Below are 23,105 nucleotides of genomic sequence, written 5' to 3'. Positions count from 1 at the left end.
GATATAAATGAGGAAATGAAGAAAGCACTTGGTAAACTATAAAGTATTAAACAAATGTAAAATAATATGTTTGAATGATCTTGTAATTGATTATCCTTAACTTTTTTATTTTATTCTTTACTAGATTGCTATGAAGAACTGTAACACACCTTTATTAAGAGCTTACTATGGTTCCTTGGAAGACAAGAGGTCTTTGTCACTCAACTGTTATTAAAAAATAAGATTATTCTCCTCTTCCTGATCATAACTGATTTTAAATACTCTAGTTGTATTCTATGGAACAATTACTTGAGTTTTGGTTAACAGAATCTTTAACCTATTCATCAAAATTCTAATTGTACATTTCATGTTATAAGTACAATAAATAGGGTAACAACACATTGATTATTTGTGTTAAAAGACAATTAGAATAGCATGAGAACTTGAAATCCATGCACAATTTTAATATTTCTTTTTAAAGCCATTCTCCATGGAAAGACTTGCAAATAATAAAAATATATTTCTTCATTTTGTTAAATCAGGAAGGGTCTAATGTAACAAAAAATAATAGATATAAATACTGAATACAATCTAAATACTGTTTAATTTTAACACTATTAAATTATTAGCAGTAGTTGTGGACTGAAGAACTACTGGCTCAGTCCAGACCTTGGTTCTGAACTTAAAAGATTTGTGATACCTAAGAACTATTCTCCTATTAATTGAAGAAATATACCCTGTGTGAGGTCACACATTGAAGTTAATAATAAAACTGGCTTAATTACAAATAAAATATAGAATGGAATGAAGGAAAAGTTGAGGAAAATATATGTTACCAGATTTCTGGTTTGCATAATCACTGCACTTTACCACTGATAATTGTGAGGTTCCTGTTACGCTGTCTACATATGTGTTTAGTGACCGTTGCCTCTACTGAAGGCAGGGATCATATGTTATTCTTCTCTGAATCTCTTCACCTAGCGAAGTGCTTGATACATGGTGTAAGTTAATGTTTATTGAATGAATGAGCATGAAGCTAGAATTTTTATAACAGTTCTTTAGAGATATATTTTGTACCCACAGGCACATCAGTATATATAATTTGTGAGTTCTATTAGCAGATGTAGAATTGTTCTTGGGGTCCTGATGCTGTTTTAGACTAGTCCTGACTGATGAAACAGTTTAAATATGAAATAGTCACAGCTCTAACTTAAGTAAATTTAAATATTTGTTGCTTAATTCGTTATTTCAAAATAACTTTGAACAAAAATTTGCTATCATCAACTGTGATTCAAATTATAAATTAAGATAACTCTGACTTATTGTCTATAATGTTCTTCTTTTGGCCTTAATATTAGGTTTGGAATCATACTTGAAAAGATTAAAACAGTAATTAATGATGATGCAAGATACATGAAAGGATGCCTGAACATGAGGACTCAGAAGTGCTATGCAGTGAGGTCTAACATAAATGAATTTCTTGACATAGCAAGAAGAACATACACAGAGATTGTAGATGACATAGCAGGTAGTTTATTTTTTTGATAATGTTTTTCTGTTTTGTAGGGATGAAACAGCCTTTTCAGGACATGCTGTCCTTTTTTGCTGCTGATGACTAGCCATACATATTTTACATTTATTTTTTGTTACCAAAACATAAATTTAGCATGTAGTGCCATTTAAGGAAACAGCATATGTGGCAGCCTTCATACTAAACTCCTTTTGAAAACCTTCCATTGCCAGGTGTAGTAGCTCAAGCCTGTAATCCCAGCACTTTGGGAGGCCAAGGAGGGCGGCTGATAGCTTGAGTCCAGGAGTTTGAAACTAGCCTTAGCAATACAGCTAGTCTTTTGTAGAGACAAAACGTTGTCTCTACAAAAACTGAAAAAATTTGCCAGTCATGGTGATGTATGCCTGTCATCCTAGCTACTCAGGAGGTTGAGGTAGGAGGATCACTTGAGCCCAGGAGGTTGAGATTGCAGTAAGTTATGATTGTGCCACTGTGCTCAGGCTGGGCGACAGAGTGAGATCCTGTCTCAAAAAAAAAAAAAAAAAAAAAAAATTATTAGAGTTTGAAAGAGCGACAAGACCTCTTATTTATGTATAAAACAATAAGAATTTAAAAACCATATGACTTTAAAACAGAGTGGTTTTCTCATTAAAATTTATTTATTTTGTTTTGTTTTTGTTTTTCTTGTTTCTGGTCACCAGGAATGATATCACAACTTGGAGAAAAATATAGTCTTCCTTTAAGGACAAGTTTTAGCTCTGCTCGAGGATTTTTCATCCAGATGACTACAGACTGTTTAGCCCTACCTAATGATCAACTTCCTTCAGAATTTATTAAGGTTCATTTTAGAGTGGTTAGGAAATTATTGTTGCTGATTTTATAGAATTACATCTACGTATTTTTGGGACTTCTTGAGTTTTACAAGCCAAATTTCTGAATGTTCGATATCTTCTCCTATTCCTACCCACCTACCTAATTAATATACTAGTCTAAGAGTGATTTATAAGCTTTTGCAGAAATATCAAACTCAGTGTTTTCCACAGTTCTGGGAGCCTGGTGTAAGAAAAAAAGGAAAATGAAGAAAGAACATCCAAAAGCTGTTTATGAAAAAAGAAATTAGGAAAATACCACACCATTTGCCTGTTAAAGGTTTAAAAAGTCCTGAAGTAAAGAAATCTACTTAACTTTAAAAAAATCTAATATTTCCAAACCTTTGTACCACAGGAATATATTTTCCTATATAGCTCCTTTACAATATACCAGTTTGGGAAAGTCTAACCCACTCTAACCTTTGTTCTGTCTGCTTCCTGGGGGTACTTTTTGATAAGAACAAACCATTTAGCTTTCAGGCTTTTAGAGCTTGAGTAAGATTAGAGATTTGAGTTGAGGTTCAGATATAGGACAAGAGCTGCAACAGGGGTTGGAGATGGAGTGAGGATCTCTGATGTCCATCATGCATGTTACTTGGTAATAAGATGTAGTGTTTTTAACATTTTAAGAACTATCAGAATAGTCATCCCAGATGAACTAGGTCAAAATATCCTGCTTTAAAAAAATGAATGTATGGGTTAAAAAAATTTGGCTTTATCCTTTGAAGTGATCTTCCTTTTATGTTTCACAAATGTTATTTAGAACTTTCTTTGTGATACCGTATCTCAAAGATTAAAATGATTAACTTAAATATCCATATTTCTGTTCTTTAAAATCTTATGTTATATTTCATAGTAGTGTGCACTTATCTTGACATTTGTTTTTTAATCTCCCAGCAGATTTCTAAAGTGAAAAATTCTTATAGCTTTACATCAGCAGATTTAATTAAAATGAATGAAAGATGCCAAGAATCTTTGAGAGAAATCTATCACATGACTTATATGTAAGAGCATTTGAAATATTTGAATATTGAATTAAATTGGTTTAATTTGAGAAACTGTTACAATTGTATTAGTTTAATTGTTATCTAATTACAGACAATTGTAGAATTAAGTATGTTCGCAAAGGAAGTCTGTCTTTGTGATTAGAATCACTGAGCCTCACAGAAGCTTCGGGGAAGATCTAATTGCAAACAAATACTATTATAATTGATATTTCTGTAATATGCATTCTACCATGATGTAGAACTTGGCACATCATTGGCTTACCTGGGCTTCATTCAGTTTATTCTTTTTCTATGGTCTGTAAGTCCTCAGCTTCTTATACCTTGATAGTAATAATTGAATAGCAATATCACAATAGTGTCAGTTCTTTTGCTGGTCATGAAATAGCAATACAGCCAGAAAGAAGAAGTAGAAGATTTAGAACACTTATTAGGCTGAAGTAATAAAGAGAAAAGTTGGGCTTTCAAGACAATTTCAAGGCATGTACCACAAACATTTTAATATATAGTAAGTTTTGGGTACATATTTATCTTTACAAGAGAAAAACTTTTTGTACTATATCACAGTATAACTCTGCCTTATAAAAAAATAATTATATTATTCAGATAGTGTGTCTGTGTGCACGTGTGTGATGAGAGAACAAGTGCGAAACAAAGAAAAAATGGGTGAGAGAGAAAATGCATATAGCTTTTGTGTTGAACTTAACATTTGCAAATTCATAAAGTGATTAGCAAATGGGATGTTTCCAAGTATAATGAGGGCTTGATTTGACCTATATCAAATATTTTAATAATAAAAACTTATTTTATTCATATCACATAAAAGCAGTTATTTCAAAAATGTGATGTTAATACACCAGAAGATAGATTCTTTGCCACTAAGTATCTGTGATCTTGAGTAAAAACTTCAATTTCCTCATCTCTAAAATGAGACAGTCGAACAATAGGCTTTATGTATAGTGTATAACTCAGGTGTGAATATTATTTTACTTCAGGCAGTGAATTTAATATTATTTTACACTTACAATGTATGTCCCTTTTGAAAAAACATTATTACATGTCTTACCAAACATGTGTTTTCAGGATAGTGTGCAAACTGCTTAGTGAGATTTATGAACATATTCATTGCTTATATAAACTATCTGACACTGTGTCAATGCTGGATATGCTACTGTCATTTGCTCATGCCTGCACTCTTTCTGACTATGGTAAGTTGCTTTCTTTGGAATAAACATATTGCATACTTAAGTTTGTATTCCTTTCAAACAATTTGATATAATAGTTATGCCATTTAAAATTTTTAACTTGAAATAGAGTCTCTTGCCTCTGGTCCTAGACAAAGACACAAAATAAAGAAAGTGAGATTACCCTTAAAATTTTTTTTTGAAGTAAAAAATTTTTCTCTCAAAAATTGGCAAACCAAAAAGAAAAAATTGCAAGAAACTAAAGATTCCCCGAATAAGAAAGACTGCAAGAGCTGTCTCCTTGGTAAAAATGACTATGATCTAAATTTATAAAGTTCAAATCTGAATACTTATTAGAAGCAGTGTGATAAATATTAATAGAGAGAAATGCATCTCCAGAGTGAGCATTTTAATCCACTAGCTCCTTAGATGTGAACATACCACAATTAGGAATTATGTAATTTATTTTTATGTCCCAAATCTATACAAAGGCCATGAATATAAATGTTAAGTAATTTTCTCATGTTAAATGAATACTTCGAGTTAGTGCTTTGACATTTCTTATCTAACTTACCAGTTATTATCATACTCCAGTATGCAAATTTACTGGACTAGTATGTGATAATTATGGTTGAATAATTGTAGACTTCATTACATTAAAAACATTGAAATTTCTAATGTAAATCAGCAGTAAAATTCATAAAATGTTATGTTAATTTAGTTTTATGGGAAGTATCTAAAGATTTTTTCATATTTCTTATGGAAATATTAACTTTTTCTATTGGTATTTTATAGGCCAAAACTTTTCAAACTTTTATATCTCCTTTGGGTGAAAACTGTACTTTAGGGGTCAGATATTCCAATGGTAGTTTTTTTTTTAAAACTATTAAGAGATTTAGTATTGCTTCATTTTAGTTTGAGAAGGATCATTCTGAAACTCCATATCTATAAAGAATGAATTTTTGAAAATACTTAAAATTTTTTTTCTAACTTCACTTTTATGATGAATGTTTTCAAGTTTATCTATGCCTTTTAGATAAAGGTATGTAACATTTTGGTTTTCACATATCCTTTCACCCTCTTCCTCCTCGCCTCACCTCAGGTGGTATCCATAGAGACCTGATCCTTATTTGTTTCTATAAATTAACAAATTATTTGTGTTGATCTTCTCTATTCTCTGAAATTTCCTTTTATACAACATTTCTACATAGGCTTATAAATAATTATTTTTATATTTGATTTTATTCTATAATCTTACCTCAATTTATAAGCTAGGTATTTGAAACCAGTCTGGGCAACATAGCAAGACTTCATCTCTTAAAAAAAAAGTGGTGAGAAGTTGTGGCAGGTGCCTCTACTCCCAGCTACTTGGGAGGCTGAGGCAGGAGGATGGCTTGAACCCAGGAGTTTGAGGCTGCAATAAACTATGATTTTGCCACCGCTTTCCAGCCTGGGTAACAGACCAAGACCCTGTCTCTAATAAATACATAAATAAATGCTAAGTGTGCCAAATTTGAAATAATATTTAAAGTAGGGAAGTAGTGTTTAAGGTAGAGTAAGTAAATGTGCAACTCTCTAGTACCAGTAACAAACTATGATTTTTTTTTTTTTTTTTTTTTTTTTTTTTTGAGACGGAGTCTCGCTCTGCCGCCCAGGCTGGAGTGCAGTGGCTGGATCTCAGCTCACTGCAAGCTCCGCCTCCCGGGTTTACACCATTCTCCTGCCTCAGCCTCCCGAGTAGCTGGGACTACAGGCGCCCGCCACCTCGCCGGCTAGTTTTTTGTATTTTTTAGTAGAGACGGGGTTTCACCGTGTCAGCCAGGATGGTCTCAATCTCCTGACCTCGTGATCCGCCCGTCTCGGCCTCCCAAAGTGCTGGGATTACAGGCTTGAGCCACCGCGCCCGGCCACACATTATGATTTTTAAAGTTACAATCAATGAGTACTTGGTTCTTTTTTATTTTTATTTTTATTTTTTTGAGACAGGGACTCACTTTGTCACCCAGGCTGGAGTGCAGTGACACAGTCTCAGCTCACTGCAGTCTTCACCTCCCAGGCTCAAGAGATCCTCCTATCTCAGCCCCACAAGTAGCTGGGACTACAGGCATGAGCCATCACGCCTGGCTAATATATATATTTTGTAGAGATAGGGTTTGACCATGTTGCCTAGGCTGGTCTTGAACTCCTGAGCTCAAGCAATCGAGCAGTCTGCCCTCCTCGACCTCCCAAAGTGCTGGGATTACCAGCATGAGCCACCATGCCTGGTCTACTTGGTTCTTTTTAATTTACACAAAGCTGAAAATTTTATAAACTATTTTGGAGCTCAACAATGGTAAAGAACTAAATTCTAGAGTTCTCTAGAAAGTGAATAAAAGTTGTGATAGTGATTAGAGTGTGTCTATTATAATTTAGAAGAATTTGGGTGGGGATTTGGGATAATATAATACCTTAATGTTATTATTCCAAATTGACCAGTGTGAAAATCACTAAGATATAGAGAGTACATACACACTACGAAATCTTTGGACACAAATATATTAATCTTTAAAAACCATTCTATTTTTTTTTTTCTTAAGTTCGACCTGAATTTACTGATACTTTAGCAATCAAACAGGGATGGCATCCTATTCTTGAAAAAATATCTGCGGAAAAACCTATTGCCAACAATACCTATATTACAGAAGGGAGTAATTTTTTGATCATAACTGGACCAAACATGAGTGGAAAATCCACATATTTAAAACAGATTGCTCTTTGTCAGATTATGGCCCAGATTGGTAAGTTATAGCTTTATTTATAATGACCAGTTTGACACTCTTTTCAGAATGCTTTGTGCCTAATTTTTTTGGGTCCATGTGCCTAATTAACCCGAGAACAGTTTGGAGCAGATTCTGTTACCTAAAAATATTACAGTGTGTCTATTGTGTAGAATATAACTTTACTATTCAATATTCATTAAACTTCATCCAATTTCAATTGCATTACACTAAAATGTTTTTGGGATACTACAAAAGTGGGACCATTCTTACTATAACTATTAAAGTTTCATCAATTATTACTAAACTGAATCATGCAATTATTTCTGGTTCAAAAACAAACCTTGTGAGAAAAAGTGAAATGAGTAGGTTAAGCTGTTGCCTTTAATAACCCATGTGAGTTTTTTCCAAAATTATTAAATATAATATTGAGCAGAGAAACATTTCCCTTAACTTGAGGGGTACCAATAACTTGGCTATAGCAGTTGATATATTATACATACACATGTGCATATATTTATCTAAATGGCTGTCACTGAGCCAATATTGTCACCTATTTCTTAATATGGATGCACAGCTTAACTCCTATCTCTGAAAACTGGATTTCCTTGAGAACTGTATGAATCAGAGATGAGATACTTGGCCAAAATGAACTGGTTCTCAAGCAGGGGTGGTTTTGATCCCTTACCTCCCAACTCCCAGCATTTGGCAATATCTGGAAACATTTTTGGTTGTCACAACTGAAGGGAGTGTAGAGTCCAGGAATACTGTTAAACATCCTACAATGCACAGAACAGCTCTCCCTCTCCACACTCCCCAGCCTTCCTCACCCCACCATACACACACACACACGAAAGATTTATGGAGCCCAAGTTACTAGTAGTGTCATGGGTAAGAAACTTTGGTCTAATGTAATGATTTGTAAGGAGAACAAAGCAATAATAGTATTGGTGATACAGTATAAATTCACCCTTAGTACTGGGACAATCAGAGATGCATGAGTTAATGAAGAGTAAATATTTTATTGATTTTGTAGGTTTATTGGAAATAAAAGGACATTTTAGCTAATTTCCCTCCCCTTATAAGAATACTGACTGCTTCATGTAAGACATAATACTTCTATTTGAATAGCTATGAGGAACTCTGTTCCATAAAAAAGCAGGCTGTCCAATTGCTGGACAGCCCTAATTTAATTAGAGTATTCATTACACTGAACTGAAACTCAATTTCTATAATTTCAACTCATTTATCCTTATTCTTCTATATACTACAGAATAATCTAGTATTTATTCCCAATATTAGCTCTTCAAATACTTAAAGATAATGATACTTCTCTTGTCACTGGCCATCTTAAACCTCTGAAACACCTGAAACATATATAATATCTCATATAGTCTGACCGTAAGACACGAGTGGGACTTGAAAGGCATGGAAGTTAGGACCATAGACTTGGAAGGCAGATCTAGCTTGTCAAGTTACTAGCTGTGTAATCTTAGGCAAATTGCTTAACCTCATTAAGCCTTGGTTTTCCTATCTGCAAATAAAAACTATGGTAACACCTACTTCTAATAATTTTTATAAGGACTGAAGTAATAAAAATAAAATGCTATGGATTTGAGGGGAAAGTATGAAAAAGGAGACTTCCCAGGCAGAGGTAAGAGCATGTTCTAAAACTCAGAAGAAAAAAAAAAAAATGCTATGATGTGCCCAAGGAACTACAAAAAAGTAGTCCAGAGGCTTTGTACTTCCTTTGCTTCATAGAGCAAAGAGTAACTGTAAGGAGTAGCAAGGTATAAAGTTGGAGAGATGGGCAGTAATTAGGTCATGGAGGGTTTTAGGTATTTACCTGAGAAGATTGAGCTTTATCCAGTAATCTGTAGGGAGCTATTGAAGACATTTAGTAAGAGAATAGTATGATCAGATTTAACTTTTAGATAGATCATTCTAGCTGGTGCATAGATGAGAGCTAGACTAGAAGCAAAAATACCAGCCAGGAGGCTTCTGTAATAATCTAGATAAGAAAGGTTGAGAAACTTTTTGATGGAGGTTAAGAGAGCAGAGAAAATACAAACATACCGCTTAATAATATATGCTATGTCTGTATATATATATAAGGTATATATATAAAATACCTTCCATATGTAATATAAATATATATAAAATACCTTATATATATTATATATATAAAATACCTTATATATACTACCCAGTATATATATACACTCACACTGGGTCCTGAGCCTCCACTTTTCATTTGTAAAATGAGAAAAATAATACACAATTTATTGGGTTATTTTGAAAATTAGGAAGAGTGGATATAAAAGACCTAGTATGTCGAATGGTATAGGTGCAGTTATTATAATTACTACTGTTATGATTATTACTTTTATTTTCATTAATATTAGCCTGACTTTTGGTCTCTTTTCTTGCTACTCCTTATTCCTCAGAGTTAAGCCCTATTCTTTATCCTTATTTTTGTTTTCAGTCTTGGAGTAATCTGGCTTTGTTTTTTTTGCACCTACTATTTCACAATTTTATCTATACAGAATTCTGTATATGTGGTACGTTTCCCATTCAACTACTTGTATATTTTATCTTCTTATAATGTTAGAATGCCTTTTAGATTTTATTCTGTATTGAGATGGGTGCATTAATCAGATTATTTGTTTTTAAGAAACGAATATTTTAGATGAGTTAGCTCAATAACTTCTTGGGCAGAAACAGTCTTGTGGGTGAAAATTCACTTTCTTTTTCTTTTTATTAAATGTTTTGCTTTTATTTGCTTCTGAATGTTTCTGCATGTTTGTAATCACAGATATTTCTTTATATCTTTTTATAATGATTTTATTAACTTCAGCTTTATAGGTATTTGCTTCAGATTTTCATATTTCTTTTTTAAATTTATTTTATTTTTGAAATAATAATTGCACACATTTAAGAGATACATAGTGATGTTTCAATGCATACCATGTACAATGAATAGATCAGTATAACTGGCATATTCATAAGCTTTATAAGCATTCCCTTCACATTTTAATATTTTAAATGTTCTTTATCATTCAAGTAAGTTATTTAAAAATTTTATTGAGTTTATAACAGTCTCTTTGTTATGTACTTGAATATTTACTGTCTTATTTGAACTTCCAGATAACTTTGTACAGTAGGTAGGGCAACTGTTTTTTGTTTTGTTTTGTTTTGTTTTTTGAGACATAGTCTCTCTCTGTCGCTCAGGCTGGAGTGCAGTGGTGCGATCTCGGCTCACTGCAAGCTCCGCCTCCCGGTTCACGCCATTCTCCTGCCTCAGCCTACGGAGTAGCTGGGACCACAGTTTCCCGCCACCACTCCCGGCTAGAACTGGGAAAGTTTAAGTGCTGTTTAAGCTTGTATAATAAGGGATAGGGCTGGGGTCATGTCTTCTAAGGCCATATCTAGTGTTCTTTCTACCATATAATCCTTGTAAATAATCTGAGAAGTGCAAAATGTAATTAGTACTTATATTTTATAAACACATTTCAATTTATCTTGACCTTATATTTTACAGGATCATATGTTCCAGCAGAATATTCTTCCTTTAGAATTGCTAAACAAATTTTTACAAGACTCAGTACTGATGATGATATCGAAACAAATTCATCAACATTTATGAAAGAAATGAAAGAGGTACCCAAACAAAACTTTTCTTATGTTAAAAACATTAAATTATCTCACTAATGGTCAGTTATTACATAAAATATTTTTATACTAAAATATGCAAATGTGCTTATACCCTTTTCTAAGAGCCAGAGGGCAGTCAGAGACAGCCTCCTAATTTCCAATTTAAGTGGAAATGGAAGATAATGTTTTATTGAAAATACAATTTTAAAAGAAAGAGCTAGTGTTATTAAGTAATAAAAGCGTGCCTAAATGTTTTTATAGGGAATAAGTAAAAGGCTTCAGGAAATGATAACTGGTTCAGTACCATTTTGCATAGTATTTATTGTTCTTCATAGGCTCGATTTTAAAACAAAAGATTACTGTATTAGAAGGCTTCCAAAAATCATCTTCTTTTTTGTCCTTATAGAAATTTCACTTCCTGTACCAAAGTATCACCTATTTCTGATTGAGCAAACATCAAGTAGCCTTTAGAACTAAAGGAATTAAGTGTAACTCTTGGGATATCTGTATTAAGAATTTAGGATCACTGTTTAGTTGGATAATTTTCTTCAAGTAGATAGGTGGTGACTAAAGTTATCATTTGTCCCACAATTTATGTAATTATTTATTGTTTATTGAATATCTATAACAGATGGTAGCAATATATCAGGCACTTAAGGTATATTTTTAAATCGTCCTAGCCCTCAAAAAACTTAGTGTCATAGAAAGGTAAAATGTCCATCAAAGTTACTATTGTGTCATAATATAATAAATGTAAAATTCTATTTTTGAGAAAGAGGTTAATAATCTTCAGTGGAAAAGAGCACTTCTGTCAATTTAAGTCTTGGTCTCCATTGGTCATGGATTTAAACTTGTTAAACCAAGAATCAAGACTTAGGTGTTTTTTCTTAAATTTTTCTTTACTTCATCTTTACAGGATATAGAGTAATACTTAAATAAATTTGAGAGATGGTTTTGGATATTTTATAGCAGTAATTGATTAGTCATTTGTGGAGAAGAAAATGACCTTTGTGCTTAAACATTTAATTTATTGCTTTTTTTCACTGTATCTAAAGCATCAATATTTTAGATAATCACTATTTACTCTATGTTGTCTCATATACATATGCATATGTGTATGTATACATCAGCTATTCTGGAATTATTAGTCATGAGATTTTTAGAAAGGAAAACAATGTATTATTTTCTGCTCAGCAGGACGTCTCTATAAAGATACATTTCAGATGAACTTATAAAGAGACTGCGTTTCTCCTCATTTTTTCCTGTGATATTGACAGCTGTTTGGTTACAATGAATAAATATTAAAATTGTATATTTCAGATAGCATATATTCTACATAATGCTAATGACAAATCGCTCATATTAATTGATGAACTTGGCAGAGGTACTAATACAGAAGAAGGTATTGGCATTTGTTATGCTGTTTGTGAATATCTACTGAGCTTAAAGGTATTCTTTTATTTTAAGTATATTAATTTTGAGTCCTTTTATGTATCCTTTTATTATTATTGAATTTTACGGACACCCACAAATAGCTTTTAAAACAATTTAGATAGTAAACAGATATCATAGCATTTATATTTTTGTTCCTTCATTTCCAATGAAAGTGGGAATCATTAGTTTGATAGCCATGATATGGATAAGGAAAAGATGAAATTGAGAAATTCAAATAATGTGAAATTAGTCAGTTGGCTTTAATTTCATCAAGTTAAGTAGCAAAATATGAAGGTCTTTCAGTAATTGTCTCCCTGTGCAATAATGTTGACTATGATGTTACAACAGGAAGGAAAGCACTAGGCAACTCAGGTAACTTTACAGAAAATCTATTTTACCTACCTAAAATTTTATTCCTTTAAAGAAAGTAGTTTTTCACGTATCAACTATGTAAAACATGGATTTTTACTCTATTAAATTAATTTACAAAATATCTTTTTAAATGATCGCTCACAATATATACAGATATGAACAAAACTTAAATAAAAATACTTTTTCTTATTTAAGATACCTTAAAATGTCCCTAAGATGAAGTTATTTACCTTAAATGAAAGTCCATGATGATTTATTTATTTTTATTTTATTTATTTATTTTTTGAGATAGGGTCTCACTTTGTTGCCCATGCTGGAGTGCAGTGGCACAATCTTGACTCACTGCAACTTCCACCTTTCAGGCTCAAGCGATCCTCCTGCCTCAGCCTCCTGAGTAGCTGAGACTATAGCCATGCACCACCACGCTTAGCTAATTTTTGTATTTTAGCAGTGACGGGGTTTCACCATGTTACCCAGGCTGGTCTTGAATTCCTGGACTCAAGTAATCCACTCACTTCAGCCTCTCAAAGTGCTGTGATTGCAGGCTGAGCCATCATGCCTGGCTCATAATGATTTATTATATAGAATGAGAAAAATCTATTTTATACTTAAGGGTATGTGATAAATCAAAAGTAATGTTAATAAATAACATTAGTCTTTGTAATTTTGAATGTGTCAGTTACAATTTCTCATATAAATAAGGTGCATGTCTTACTTAAAATTAAAAGCTAATTAGTGCCTCTGATGGTTAATTTTACATGTCAGTTTGACTGGGCCACAGAGTGCCCAGACATTTGGTCAAACATTGTTCTGGCTGAGTCTGTGAGGGTGTTTCTGGATGAGATTAGAATTGGTAGACTGAGTAAAGCAGATTGCCCTCCCTAATGTGGGTGGGTTCCACTCAATAAATGCAAGCCTGAATAGAACAAAAAGCTTTCCAAAGAGTAAGAGGAAACTCCTCCTTCCTGGCTGCCTACAATATGGAAGGCAGCCTTCTTTACTACCTTCAGACTCAAACTGAAACATTGGCTTTTTCTGGGTCTCGAACCTGCCAGCTTGGGACTGGAGTTGTACCATTGGCTCTCCTGGACCTATAGCTAGTCCATTTTAGACCTTGGTACTTGTTAGCCTTCATAAATCACGTGAGCCCGTTTCTCTCTCTCTCTCTCTCTCTATCTCTCTCTCTCTCTCTCTCTCTCTCTCTCTCTCTCTCTCCCCCTCTCTCTCTCCCCCTCTCTCTCGCCTGCCCTGCCCCCCTCTCTGTTGGTTCTCTTTCTCTGGAGAACCTTAATACAAATCTTGGTTCTGATGTGATCTGACAATAGTAGTAAGTAAAATATCACTATCATATACTCTTAATCAACTGCTTGTAAGCAGCAGAGATCCAGGTGATTGTATATATGATACTTCTAAACATTTTTGGCAAACTAATGAATATAATGAAATTGGCTGGTTGCTCCTAGTGTCATTAGACAAAATTGGGAAAGCAAAGGATGAACTCAAGGATTCAAATTGCCAGCTCAGGCTCCCACCTGAGGGACTTCCAGGCACTGCCCATCACATACCTGGTGAGGGCCTGCCTGTCACTACCTGGAAGAACCAGGCATCACATGTGTCCCTAGATCACAGCAGGGGGGCTGTAAGAAGGGCAGGGTTTCTTAACCTGGGATCCATGTATCCCCAGGGCTGCATGAATCTGAAAACTTGAGTTCAGGAGCCTCAACTTAGATGGGAAAAAAAGCCTCTTTATGGTCACTAACCTCTACTCAAAATTGAGTCTTTTCTCCCAGGTGAATGCAGGCAAGGAAGCACACCAGGGTTAGCAGGAACTGTGCTTTCCCTAACTAGTTCTGTGACAGTGGCTGTAGACACCAGGAAATGTGCATCACCTCCTCACTGCTTCCAAAAGCAGGACTTAATTAGCCTTGCTGCTATTTAATGCATTATTTAATGTGTTAACTTAGAAGCATGTGTGTTACTTATCTTTTTAACTAAAAAATTTTAAATAACAAAAAAGCACCAAATTGCCAGCTCATTGCTGCATAAATGACTTAAAAGCACCTAAATGTGCCCTGAAGGAAATTTTTATCTCCTATAGTCACCGGGTTGAGATTGCTGAAAATCAAACTCAGAATCTCATCCTGTCCCAGAATTACAACACAGGTTGAATTCCCAACTTTGTAGGATATCTACTGTTAAAGTGAGGGCATTAGTTGGGAAGGAATGGGAGACTACCAGTTGGAATAGGAATGTGTAGGGAGACACTGATGAAGCTGGGGACATTTAGGCCCTAAATTCTGATGAATCATCTTTGCCAGTAGAAGAAACCACTTCACCCCATCTGAGGGGATTAACCTAGCATTACCTGAGGAAACTGTAGTGGCATCCCAAGCAATGCTGAGTCTCCTCAAGACCCACTTCCACCACATTTCTTTGCTTCTAGACCTATAACTAGATCTCTAAAGGTGGGATAAAAATGTGACTATACAGAAGTACATTACACTCTGAAAGAACTACTTGAATTTTCTACTTTATACAGACAGAAATCCAGGAAACATGCATGGGAATATATTCTAAGGCTCTGGGATAAGGGTTGGATTAGGCCGAAGTTATTGATATGGGCTTACTAAGCCAGGTATGCATTTAATGTTGCAACTCAAAGAGTTGGAAAGGGATCTAACAGTTTGATTGATTGACTGCAAAACAGACCAAAAGGTGACCCACCATGAATGAGTTGCCTTGGTTTAATGTAGAGGAAAGGATTCAAAGCTTAGGGAGGTTGGAATGTTAGAGTGGGTTTGTCATTTAAGATCACTTACCCATCCTGGGAGAGTCCAGATGACATACCCTTTACCATGAGTATGAGAAATAAGTTTGTGAGAGGAGCCCTGGCAGCCTTGAATAACTCTGTTATCACTCTTCTATGTAGGACAGACCTTACGGCCCACCGTAAGGCCTTCACTGCAGGCACTTAATTGGAAAACCCAAATGCAACAGGAATAATTGGATCCCAGGGTGGTAGGGGCCAAGTTGTGACACTCAGCCACCAAAGACAAGGTGGATAAGTTACTGTAATGGGAAGCAGAGTTACAGCAGCAATCAGAATAATCTGACTTACACAGACCTATGGCATTGGATAGGAGTGCTACTGAATTCTGACTTGATCTCAATAAGCTTAAAAGTTCTAGGTTGAGGTTTCATGTATGAGATCAGCAACAGGAGCCTGCAGTCACCAAGACTGACCTGGATGTAGCCATTACTGCATGCCCAGTCTGCTGGCAGCAGAAACCAACGTTGAGTCCCCATTATGGCACCATTCCCTGGTAGCAGGTTGATTACACTAGACCACCTCCATTATATTCATATTGGAATAGCCACTTATTCTGGACATCAGTTTGTCTTCTGTATGTGTAATGCTTCTGCCAAAACTAACATCCATGGACTTAAAGAATATCTTATCTGCCATTATGGTATTCCACACAGCATTTCTTCTGACCAAGGAGCTTACTTCACAGCAAATGCAGTGCTGCAAAGGGCCTGTGCTCATGGAATTCACTGTTTTGACTGTGTTCAACAACCATCTTGAAGTAGCTGGTTTGATAGACTGGTGGACTAGTCTTTTAAGGACTCAATTACAACACCAACTAAGTGGCAGTACCTTTCAGGACTAGGGAAAGGTTTTCCAGAAGGCTGTATATGCTTTGAATCAGTTTCCAATATATGATGCTGTTTCTCCCATTGCCAGGATTCATGGGTCCAGGAATCAAGAATTGGAAATGGAAGTAGCATCACTCACCATTACCCCTAGTAACTCAAGGGCAAAATATCTGCTTCCAGTTTCTATAACCTTGCTCTGATAACATAGAGGTCTTAATTCCAAAAGGAGTATGCTTCCACCAAGAGACAGAGCAATAACTTTTTGACCTGGAAGTTAAGACTCCTGCCCAGCCACTTTGACTGTCTTATGCCTCTAAATCAGCTGGCAAAGAAGGGAGTTATTGTGCTGGCTGAAGTGATTGATCCTGATTAGCAAAGGGAAATTGGACTACTACTCCACAATGCAATAAAGAAAGAATATGTCTGGAATACAGAAGATTCCTTAGGGTATCTCAGTTCTGTCACGCTCTGTGTTAAAGGTCAGTGGAAAACTACAACCCAATCCAGGCAGGACTATGAATGGCCAAGACCTTTCAGGAATGAAGATTTGATTTACCCCACTAGTTAAAGAGCTCCGACTAGCTAGGGCTTGCTGAAGGCAAAGAAAATACAGAAGAGGTAGTAAAAGGAAAAGGTAGTTGTAGTTACCAACTTCAACTCTCTTACCAGTTACAGAAATAAGGACTGTCTGTAATTGTCATGATTATTTCCACCTTATTTTATGTGATGTTTTGGTGTATATATACACATATATTGAACAAATATTTTCTTTCTTCTCTTATTCTCTTATAATGTAACATAAGATGCATTAACTTCACATCATATTATTTAAGTATTGCCAATTTCACATTATAGTATTTAAGTTATGAGATATCAAGAAGACTGAACATCACTCAAGGACGTTACCTCCTTTTCTGGAAAAGGGGTTAGGGCTTTCTCAGTTGTACTGAAGACAGTTGTATCATATTAGAGGGAAGTATGATCTAATTATTGTCTTCATTTGTAGATTAAGTGTGGTATAAGGAGATACCTATGGATGCCAAGTTTTCAAAGGGTGGATTTGTGATGGATAGTTTTATGTGTCAACTTGGCAAGGTCATGGGGTGCCCAGACATTTGGTCAAACATTCTGGGTTTATCTGTAAGGGTGTTTCTGGATGAGATTGGTAGACTGAATTAAGCATATTGCCTTCCCTAGGGTGGATGGGTCCCATCCAATAAATTGAAAGCCTGAATGGAAGAAAATGACTGATCCTTCTAAGAATAAGAGAGAACTGACTGCCTTCAGTCTGAAATACTGGTTCTTTCCTGCCTTCAGACTCAAACTGAAACATTGGCTCTTTCTGAATGAAGAGCTTGCGGGCATTTGGACTGGAGTTATACCATCAACTCTCTTGGGTCTCCAGCTTGCTGACTGCAGATTTTTGATCTTGCCAGCCTCCATAATTGCATGAGCCAGTTCCTTATAATAAATCTCTTTACACACATACCACACACACACACACACACACACACACACACACATATCCTATTGGTCTCTTTCTCTGGAGAACCCCATCTAATACAGTATCTGTTTTCTTTTTTTTTTTTTTTGAGATGGAGTTTTACTCTTGTTGCCCAGGCTGGAGTGCAGTGGCGTGATCTCAGCTCACTGTAGCTTCCGCCTCCCATGTTCAAGCATACAGTATCTGTTTTCAAAGTATTCTACAATAGTTTAAAATAGTGCTTTTAGTATTACTTTACAATATTATTTTCTAATGTAAATAATTTAATAAAAATATAATATTGCTACTTACTTTTAAATTTAATTATTATTTTCTAACACAGTATCCTTAGTGCCTAGCACAATCCTTGCAATATATAGGGTCTGAATAATTATTTGCTAAATTGAATTACCCTGAAATAGAGTTTAAAAAGTTACTCTAATAGATTGGTTTGGCACATAACTTTTAAGGACATTATTGTTATTGAATATAGTCTCTACCTTTTAAATAGCTTGCTATGTTCTATTTTCCTGTAGCTTTATAAATTTGGTATTGTTTTATACTCCTTTTGATTTGTTGAGTAGATATTTAAGAATTTTCATTTTTATGTCATATACAAAATTATTCCTTCCCTTGCTTTTTACCTTCCATAGTTGATAGCCATTTTGCCAATCAATTATTTTTACTGTCTTAATATTTAAATTTCCACTGACTACCTACCTAATTGGTCACTGATAATGTCTTAAAACATAACCAGTTATTCAGATCTCTATCTGCCTTAGTAAATTCTGGGCTGGAAATCTTGTGCTAGCTGTAAATCACTTGAACCACTTTCATCAAAATAACCTAAAGTACTTATGGAAAATGTCATTTCCTGGGGTCCCACATTAGAACTATTGATTGAGAATTTTTCAGGGGATATGTACCAAGAATTTGCATCTTTAACAGGCTCTCTAAGGGATTACTAATGTTTGAGAGCCGTTATCTTAATCGGTGCCCCCAATCTTTCTTTTTCCTCTACCATTACTAAACACAATGAAATCTAAAAACTAGAAACTTTTGGAATTTCACATACCTAAAACAATCTCTTGATTCCACTGCCAAAACCTACTTACAACTAGGGAGGCAACTTTTATAGTGAAGTTTTTTAAAAATTGAGGAAAATATTATTTTTTTGCATGTGAGTTACCTTCCTAATAAATGATTACCTCAATTCATAGCTTTGTTTCTGGTAAACTTCATCTTTTCAATATCTTCAGATGTATTTCTTAGGATTTTATTTTCAGTTTTGTTCTCTTTCCCATAATGTGGCACACGTCTGTGTACAAACATAATAAACATATCTTCTTCATTTAATATAAACTCTCAAAACATTTTAAAATAGATTGATGATATTAGCCTCCAAATTATTAGTTTTATTCCTACATCTCTGCCAAGCTACTTAGAAAATTAAACTAAAATTTTATGTTCACATAGTTAAAATAGAATTTTCCAGTTAATTTTTAAAGTACTAATATTCACCATCTGTTATATATTCCAGGCATTTACATTGTTTGCTACACATTTCCTGGAACTGTGCCATATTGATGCCCTCTATCTTAATGTAGAAAACATGCATTTTGAAGTTCAACATGTAAAGAATACCTCAAGAAATAAAGAAGCAATTTTGTATACCTACAAACTTTCTAAGGGACTCACAGAAGAGAAAAATTATGGTACTGCATATAGAAATTATACCTATAAATTCAAATACTATATATTCTCCTAAGACAAACTTTCATCTCTTCTTTACTTGGCTGTCAATCTAAGCAAATTTTCTCATTCTTTTGAGTGCTTATATTCTCTTAGATTATATTTTCTATGTCAAATTCATTATATCTATATCTAGATATAGATATATAAATCTTTTTAAATTTTTATGAGCCAGTAACTATGTAAAAATACAGTGACAACTGAAAACCCTAGAAGTATTAGTTTCCTTAGAAAATGTAATTTAGCTTATATTTGCAAGTTATATAATGAATTGAAAATTATATATTTTCTACACAATCTTTCAGTAGCAGGGTCCTTCCTCTGTTTTCTTCAGGTTCTGGGTACTTGAAAATTAAATCTAAAATCTTAAAAGGGTATGTATTACTAAACCATATGGTTTTTTTTTTGTTTGTTTGTTTGTTTTTTGAGACAGAGTCTCATTCTGTCGCCCAGGCTGGAATGCAGTGGTGCTATCTCTGCTTGCTGCAACCTCCACCCACTGGGCTCAAGTGATTCTTCTGCCTCAGCCTCCTGAGTAGCTGGGACTACAGGCATGCACCACCATGCCCAGCTAGATATTCTTAAACCTGGTTAGATACTTTCTATTTGAATCATTAACTCTCACAGATTCAGAGAATGTTCAATTGGTCTGTACATATAAGTTTGAAAAATTATTTTAGCTATGGATATGACCCTTTGAGGGAAAAAAATCATCTTTGTTTTGCTATTTGAAATGGGAAATCAACTGGATAACTTATTTGTATCAGATGTTTAAAATTTATAAGTCTCAATTTCATAATCTGTGATGGGAATAATTTTTAATATATGTAGAGTTGCAAAGATTCAATGAATTATCAAATATGAGCTGTGTGGCACAGTGTTTAGCAATTACTAATGTCTCCATAAAGTTTGATGTTGCTTCTATCTCTAAAGCGTTAAATACAGTAAGCTACTGGCATACAGTAGAAAGCCTGTATGGCATTTATACAATAAAATTAAGCTCTGAAAACATGAGAATTATAATTAATAGTTTGAATTTGCATATAAATTACTCACCTACTGTTATATCTTCTGAGAAATTCCTGTCTCATTGATTTAGGTGGGTGAATGTTTAGCTGTAGTGTTATCTCTGTGACTAGCTATTATCTTCCCCTGGAAAACTCATATGCCTTTTGAAATTCTGTTAACCAACTATATTTGCAATTGGAATTTCGATATTATTATTTTCTAACTATTTCTTTTGTTCCTGATATCTGAGCTATATTGAGAGGTAACTGATGTTCTAATTTGCCTTATGTGTCTTGGATAAGTAATTAAATCTAATAATTGGTAAGTTGTCATCCAGAATTTTAGAAAGCTTAATTCTGAGAATTATTGAGTAGTTCGGAAATGCCTCTAGAAGAGAAGTTTGAATCTGTGAATAAAAGATTAATACTAGTTAAAACAAGCATAAAAATGCCAGCAGTAATAATATCGAAGTCAATTTAAAACAAACAATTCTAGGATTAAAAGCTGCAGAGGTGTCATCACTTCCACCATCAATTGTCTTGGATGCCAAGGAAATCACAACTCAAATTACGAGGCAAATTTTGGTAAGAAACTTTGTTCTTATTTGTTCTTCAAATTAAAAAAATACTTTTAGTGTAGATTTTTATTATGACCTTTGATCTAAATATATAATAATATAATAATTTAAATATTAAAAATTAAAACTTAATTTCTAAACAAAGAAAATTATTGTTACTTCTTAAAACTCTTTTGGTTTGGTCTATTATAATCCTCACAGCAAATCAGCTAACAAGCTAGGAGATAAAAGTTAAACAGTCCAGTTTCTAAAATAATTGTTGCTATACTAACTTTATGATGAGAAAATAAATCTATTTTAAGTGGACATTGAAAACGAAAATCACTCTGCACAATATTTGTATAATTATATATTTTTTATAGTTTTCAAAGCTTTTCTACTCAAATGTAAGCCTCATAACTCTTCATGAAGTAGTCAGGTCTTTATAGTAAAAGATTAAAAATGGATTACTTCTACTCTTAATTTTACAGGTTCACAGAGGTTAAGTGATTTGTTAGGAAGCAGTAGGTTCAACACTAAACTCACATCTGTTGACTCGAAATTTGGAAAATTGTAGTTGGTTGCTTTATATAAGTGTTTTTTGGTTTTTGGGTTTTGTTTGTTTGTTTGAGATGGAGTTTTGCTCTTGTCACCCAGGCTGGAGTGCAATGGCACGATCTCAGCTCACTGCAACCTCCGCCTCCTGGGTTTAAGCGATTCTCCTGTCTCAGTCTCCTGAGTAGGTGGGATTACAAGTGCCCACCATCACATCCAGCTAATTTTTTTTTGTATTTTTCATAGAAATGGGGGATTTCGCCATGTTGGCCAGGTTGGTCTCAAACTCCTAACCTCAGGTGATCCACCAACCTCGGCCTCCCAAAGTGCTGGGATTACAGGTGTGAGCAACCACACCCAGCTGCTTTATAGTGTTTTGAAAATGCAATGTGTTCAGTAAACTGACCTAGGTGCAGTGTGATATTTCCTTAATAACAATTTTCTGTGTCCATCACTCTTTCTTAACCTGTCTTCCATTTTTAATTCCTCTCTCCTTTAAGTTCCTCTGCTGTCTATGACTTCACTTGCCTAATTATCTATTTGAATCTCTTCGTCAGAAATTTTAACTGTGCTGTACTCTGAAGAAGCTCTTATTACCTAACTCTTTAGAGTTCTTCTTACCACATTTCATTTATGGGCCACCTCTCCACTAGCCTTCTAGTAGGCTTTGATTCTTCTAATGAAGTTTGAAAAGTATTCAAAACAAGCTAATTTTATCCACTGCAAATTAATATATTCTGGTTTTAGTTGAATATTTTACAGGCTAATTGTGATTTTTTTTCTTTTTTTAATTGATACTTAATAGTTGTACATATTTTGGGGGTACATGTGATATTTTGATACTTGCATGCAATGTGTAATGATCAAATCAGGGTAGTTGAGGTAGCTGTCACCCCAAACATTTATCTTTAGTTCATGTTGGAAACATCCCAATTCTTACCTTCTAGCTATTTTGAACTATACAACAGATATTAACTATAGTCACCGTACTGAACTATCGTACAGTAGACTTTATTTCTTCAATCTAACTGTATTTTTGTACTCATTAACTGACCTCTATTCATCTCTTTCCTCCTCCAAACCTTTCCTAACCTCTAGTAACCATCAATGAGCTCTTCACCTCCATGAGATCAACTCTTTTAGCTCAGGCATATAAGTGAGAACATGTGGTATTTGTCTTTCTGTGCCTGGTTTATTTCATTTAGCATAGTGATTCTTTATCCATGTTGCTACAGTTGCAAGGATTTCATTTCTTTTTTGGCTGAATAATATTCCATTGTGTATATGTACCACATTTTCTTTATCCATTCATCTGTTGATGACACTTAGCTT

The 23,105-nt window shown here is 34.3% G+C and overlaps 1 protein-coding gene across 1 annotated transcript in view; it reads left to right on the top strand.

Annotated features, from left to right (window-relative positions):
- Positions 1-23,105, top strand: part of MSH4 (mutS homolog 4) — a 116,079-nt gene that overhangs the window by 81,334 nt on the left and 11,640 nt on the right. Inside the window, exons 10-19 of the mRNA XM_007978253.3 lie at positions 125-189; positions 1,338-1,507; positions 2,191-2,327; positions 3,259-3,362; positions 4,446-4,570; positions 7,123-7,323; positions 10,844-10,962; positions 12,277-12,405; positions 19,443-19,617; positions 21,158-21,246. Coding sequence (XP_007976444.3) covers positions 125-189; positions 1,338-1,507; positions 2,191-2,327; positions 3,259-3,362; positions 4,446-4,570; positions 7,123-7,323; positions 10,844-10,962; positions 12,277-12,405; positions 19,443-19,617; positions 21,158-21,246 — 1,314 coding nt within the window. The remainder of the gene's footprint in view (positions 1-124; positions 190-1,337; positions 1,508-2,190; positions 2,328-3,258; positions 3,363-4,445; positions 4,571-7,122; positions 7,324-10,843; positions 10,963-12,276; positions 12,406-19,442; positions 19,618-21,157; positions 21,247-23,105) is intronic.

Source organism: Chlorocebus sabaeus, chromosome 20 (genome assembly GCF_047675955.1).
Source record: "Chlorocebus sabaeus isolate Y175 chromosome 20, mChlSab1.0.hap1, whole genome shotgun sequence".
In the NCBI taxonomy this organism is placed as follows: Eukaryota; Metazoa; Chordata; class Mammalia; order Primates; family Cercopithecidae; genus Chlorocebus; species Chlorocebus sabaeus.
Note: the sequence above shows the minus strand (reverse complement) of the source record. Positions and strands in the feature narration are given on the sequence as shown.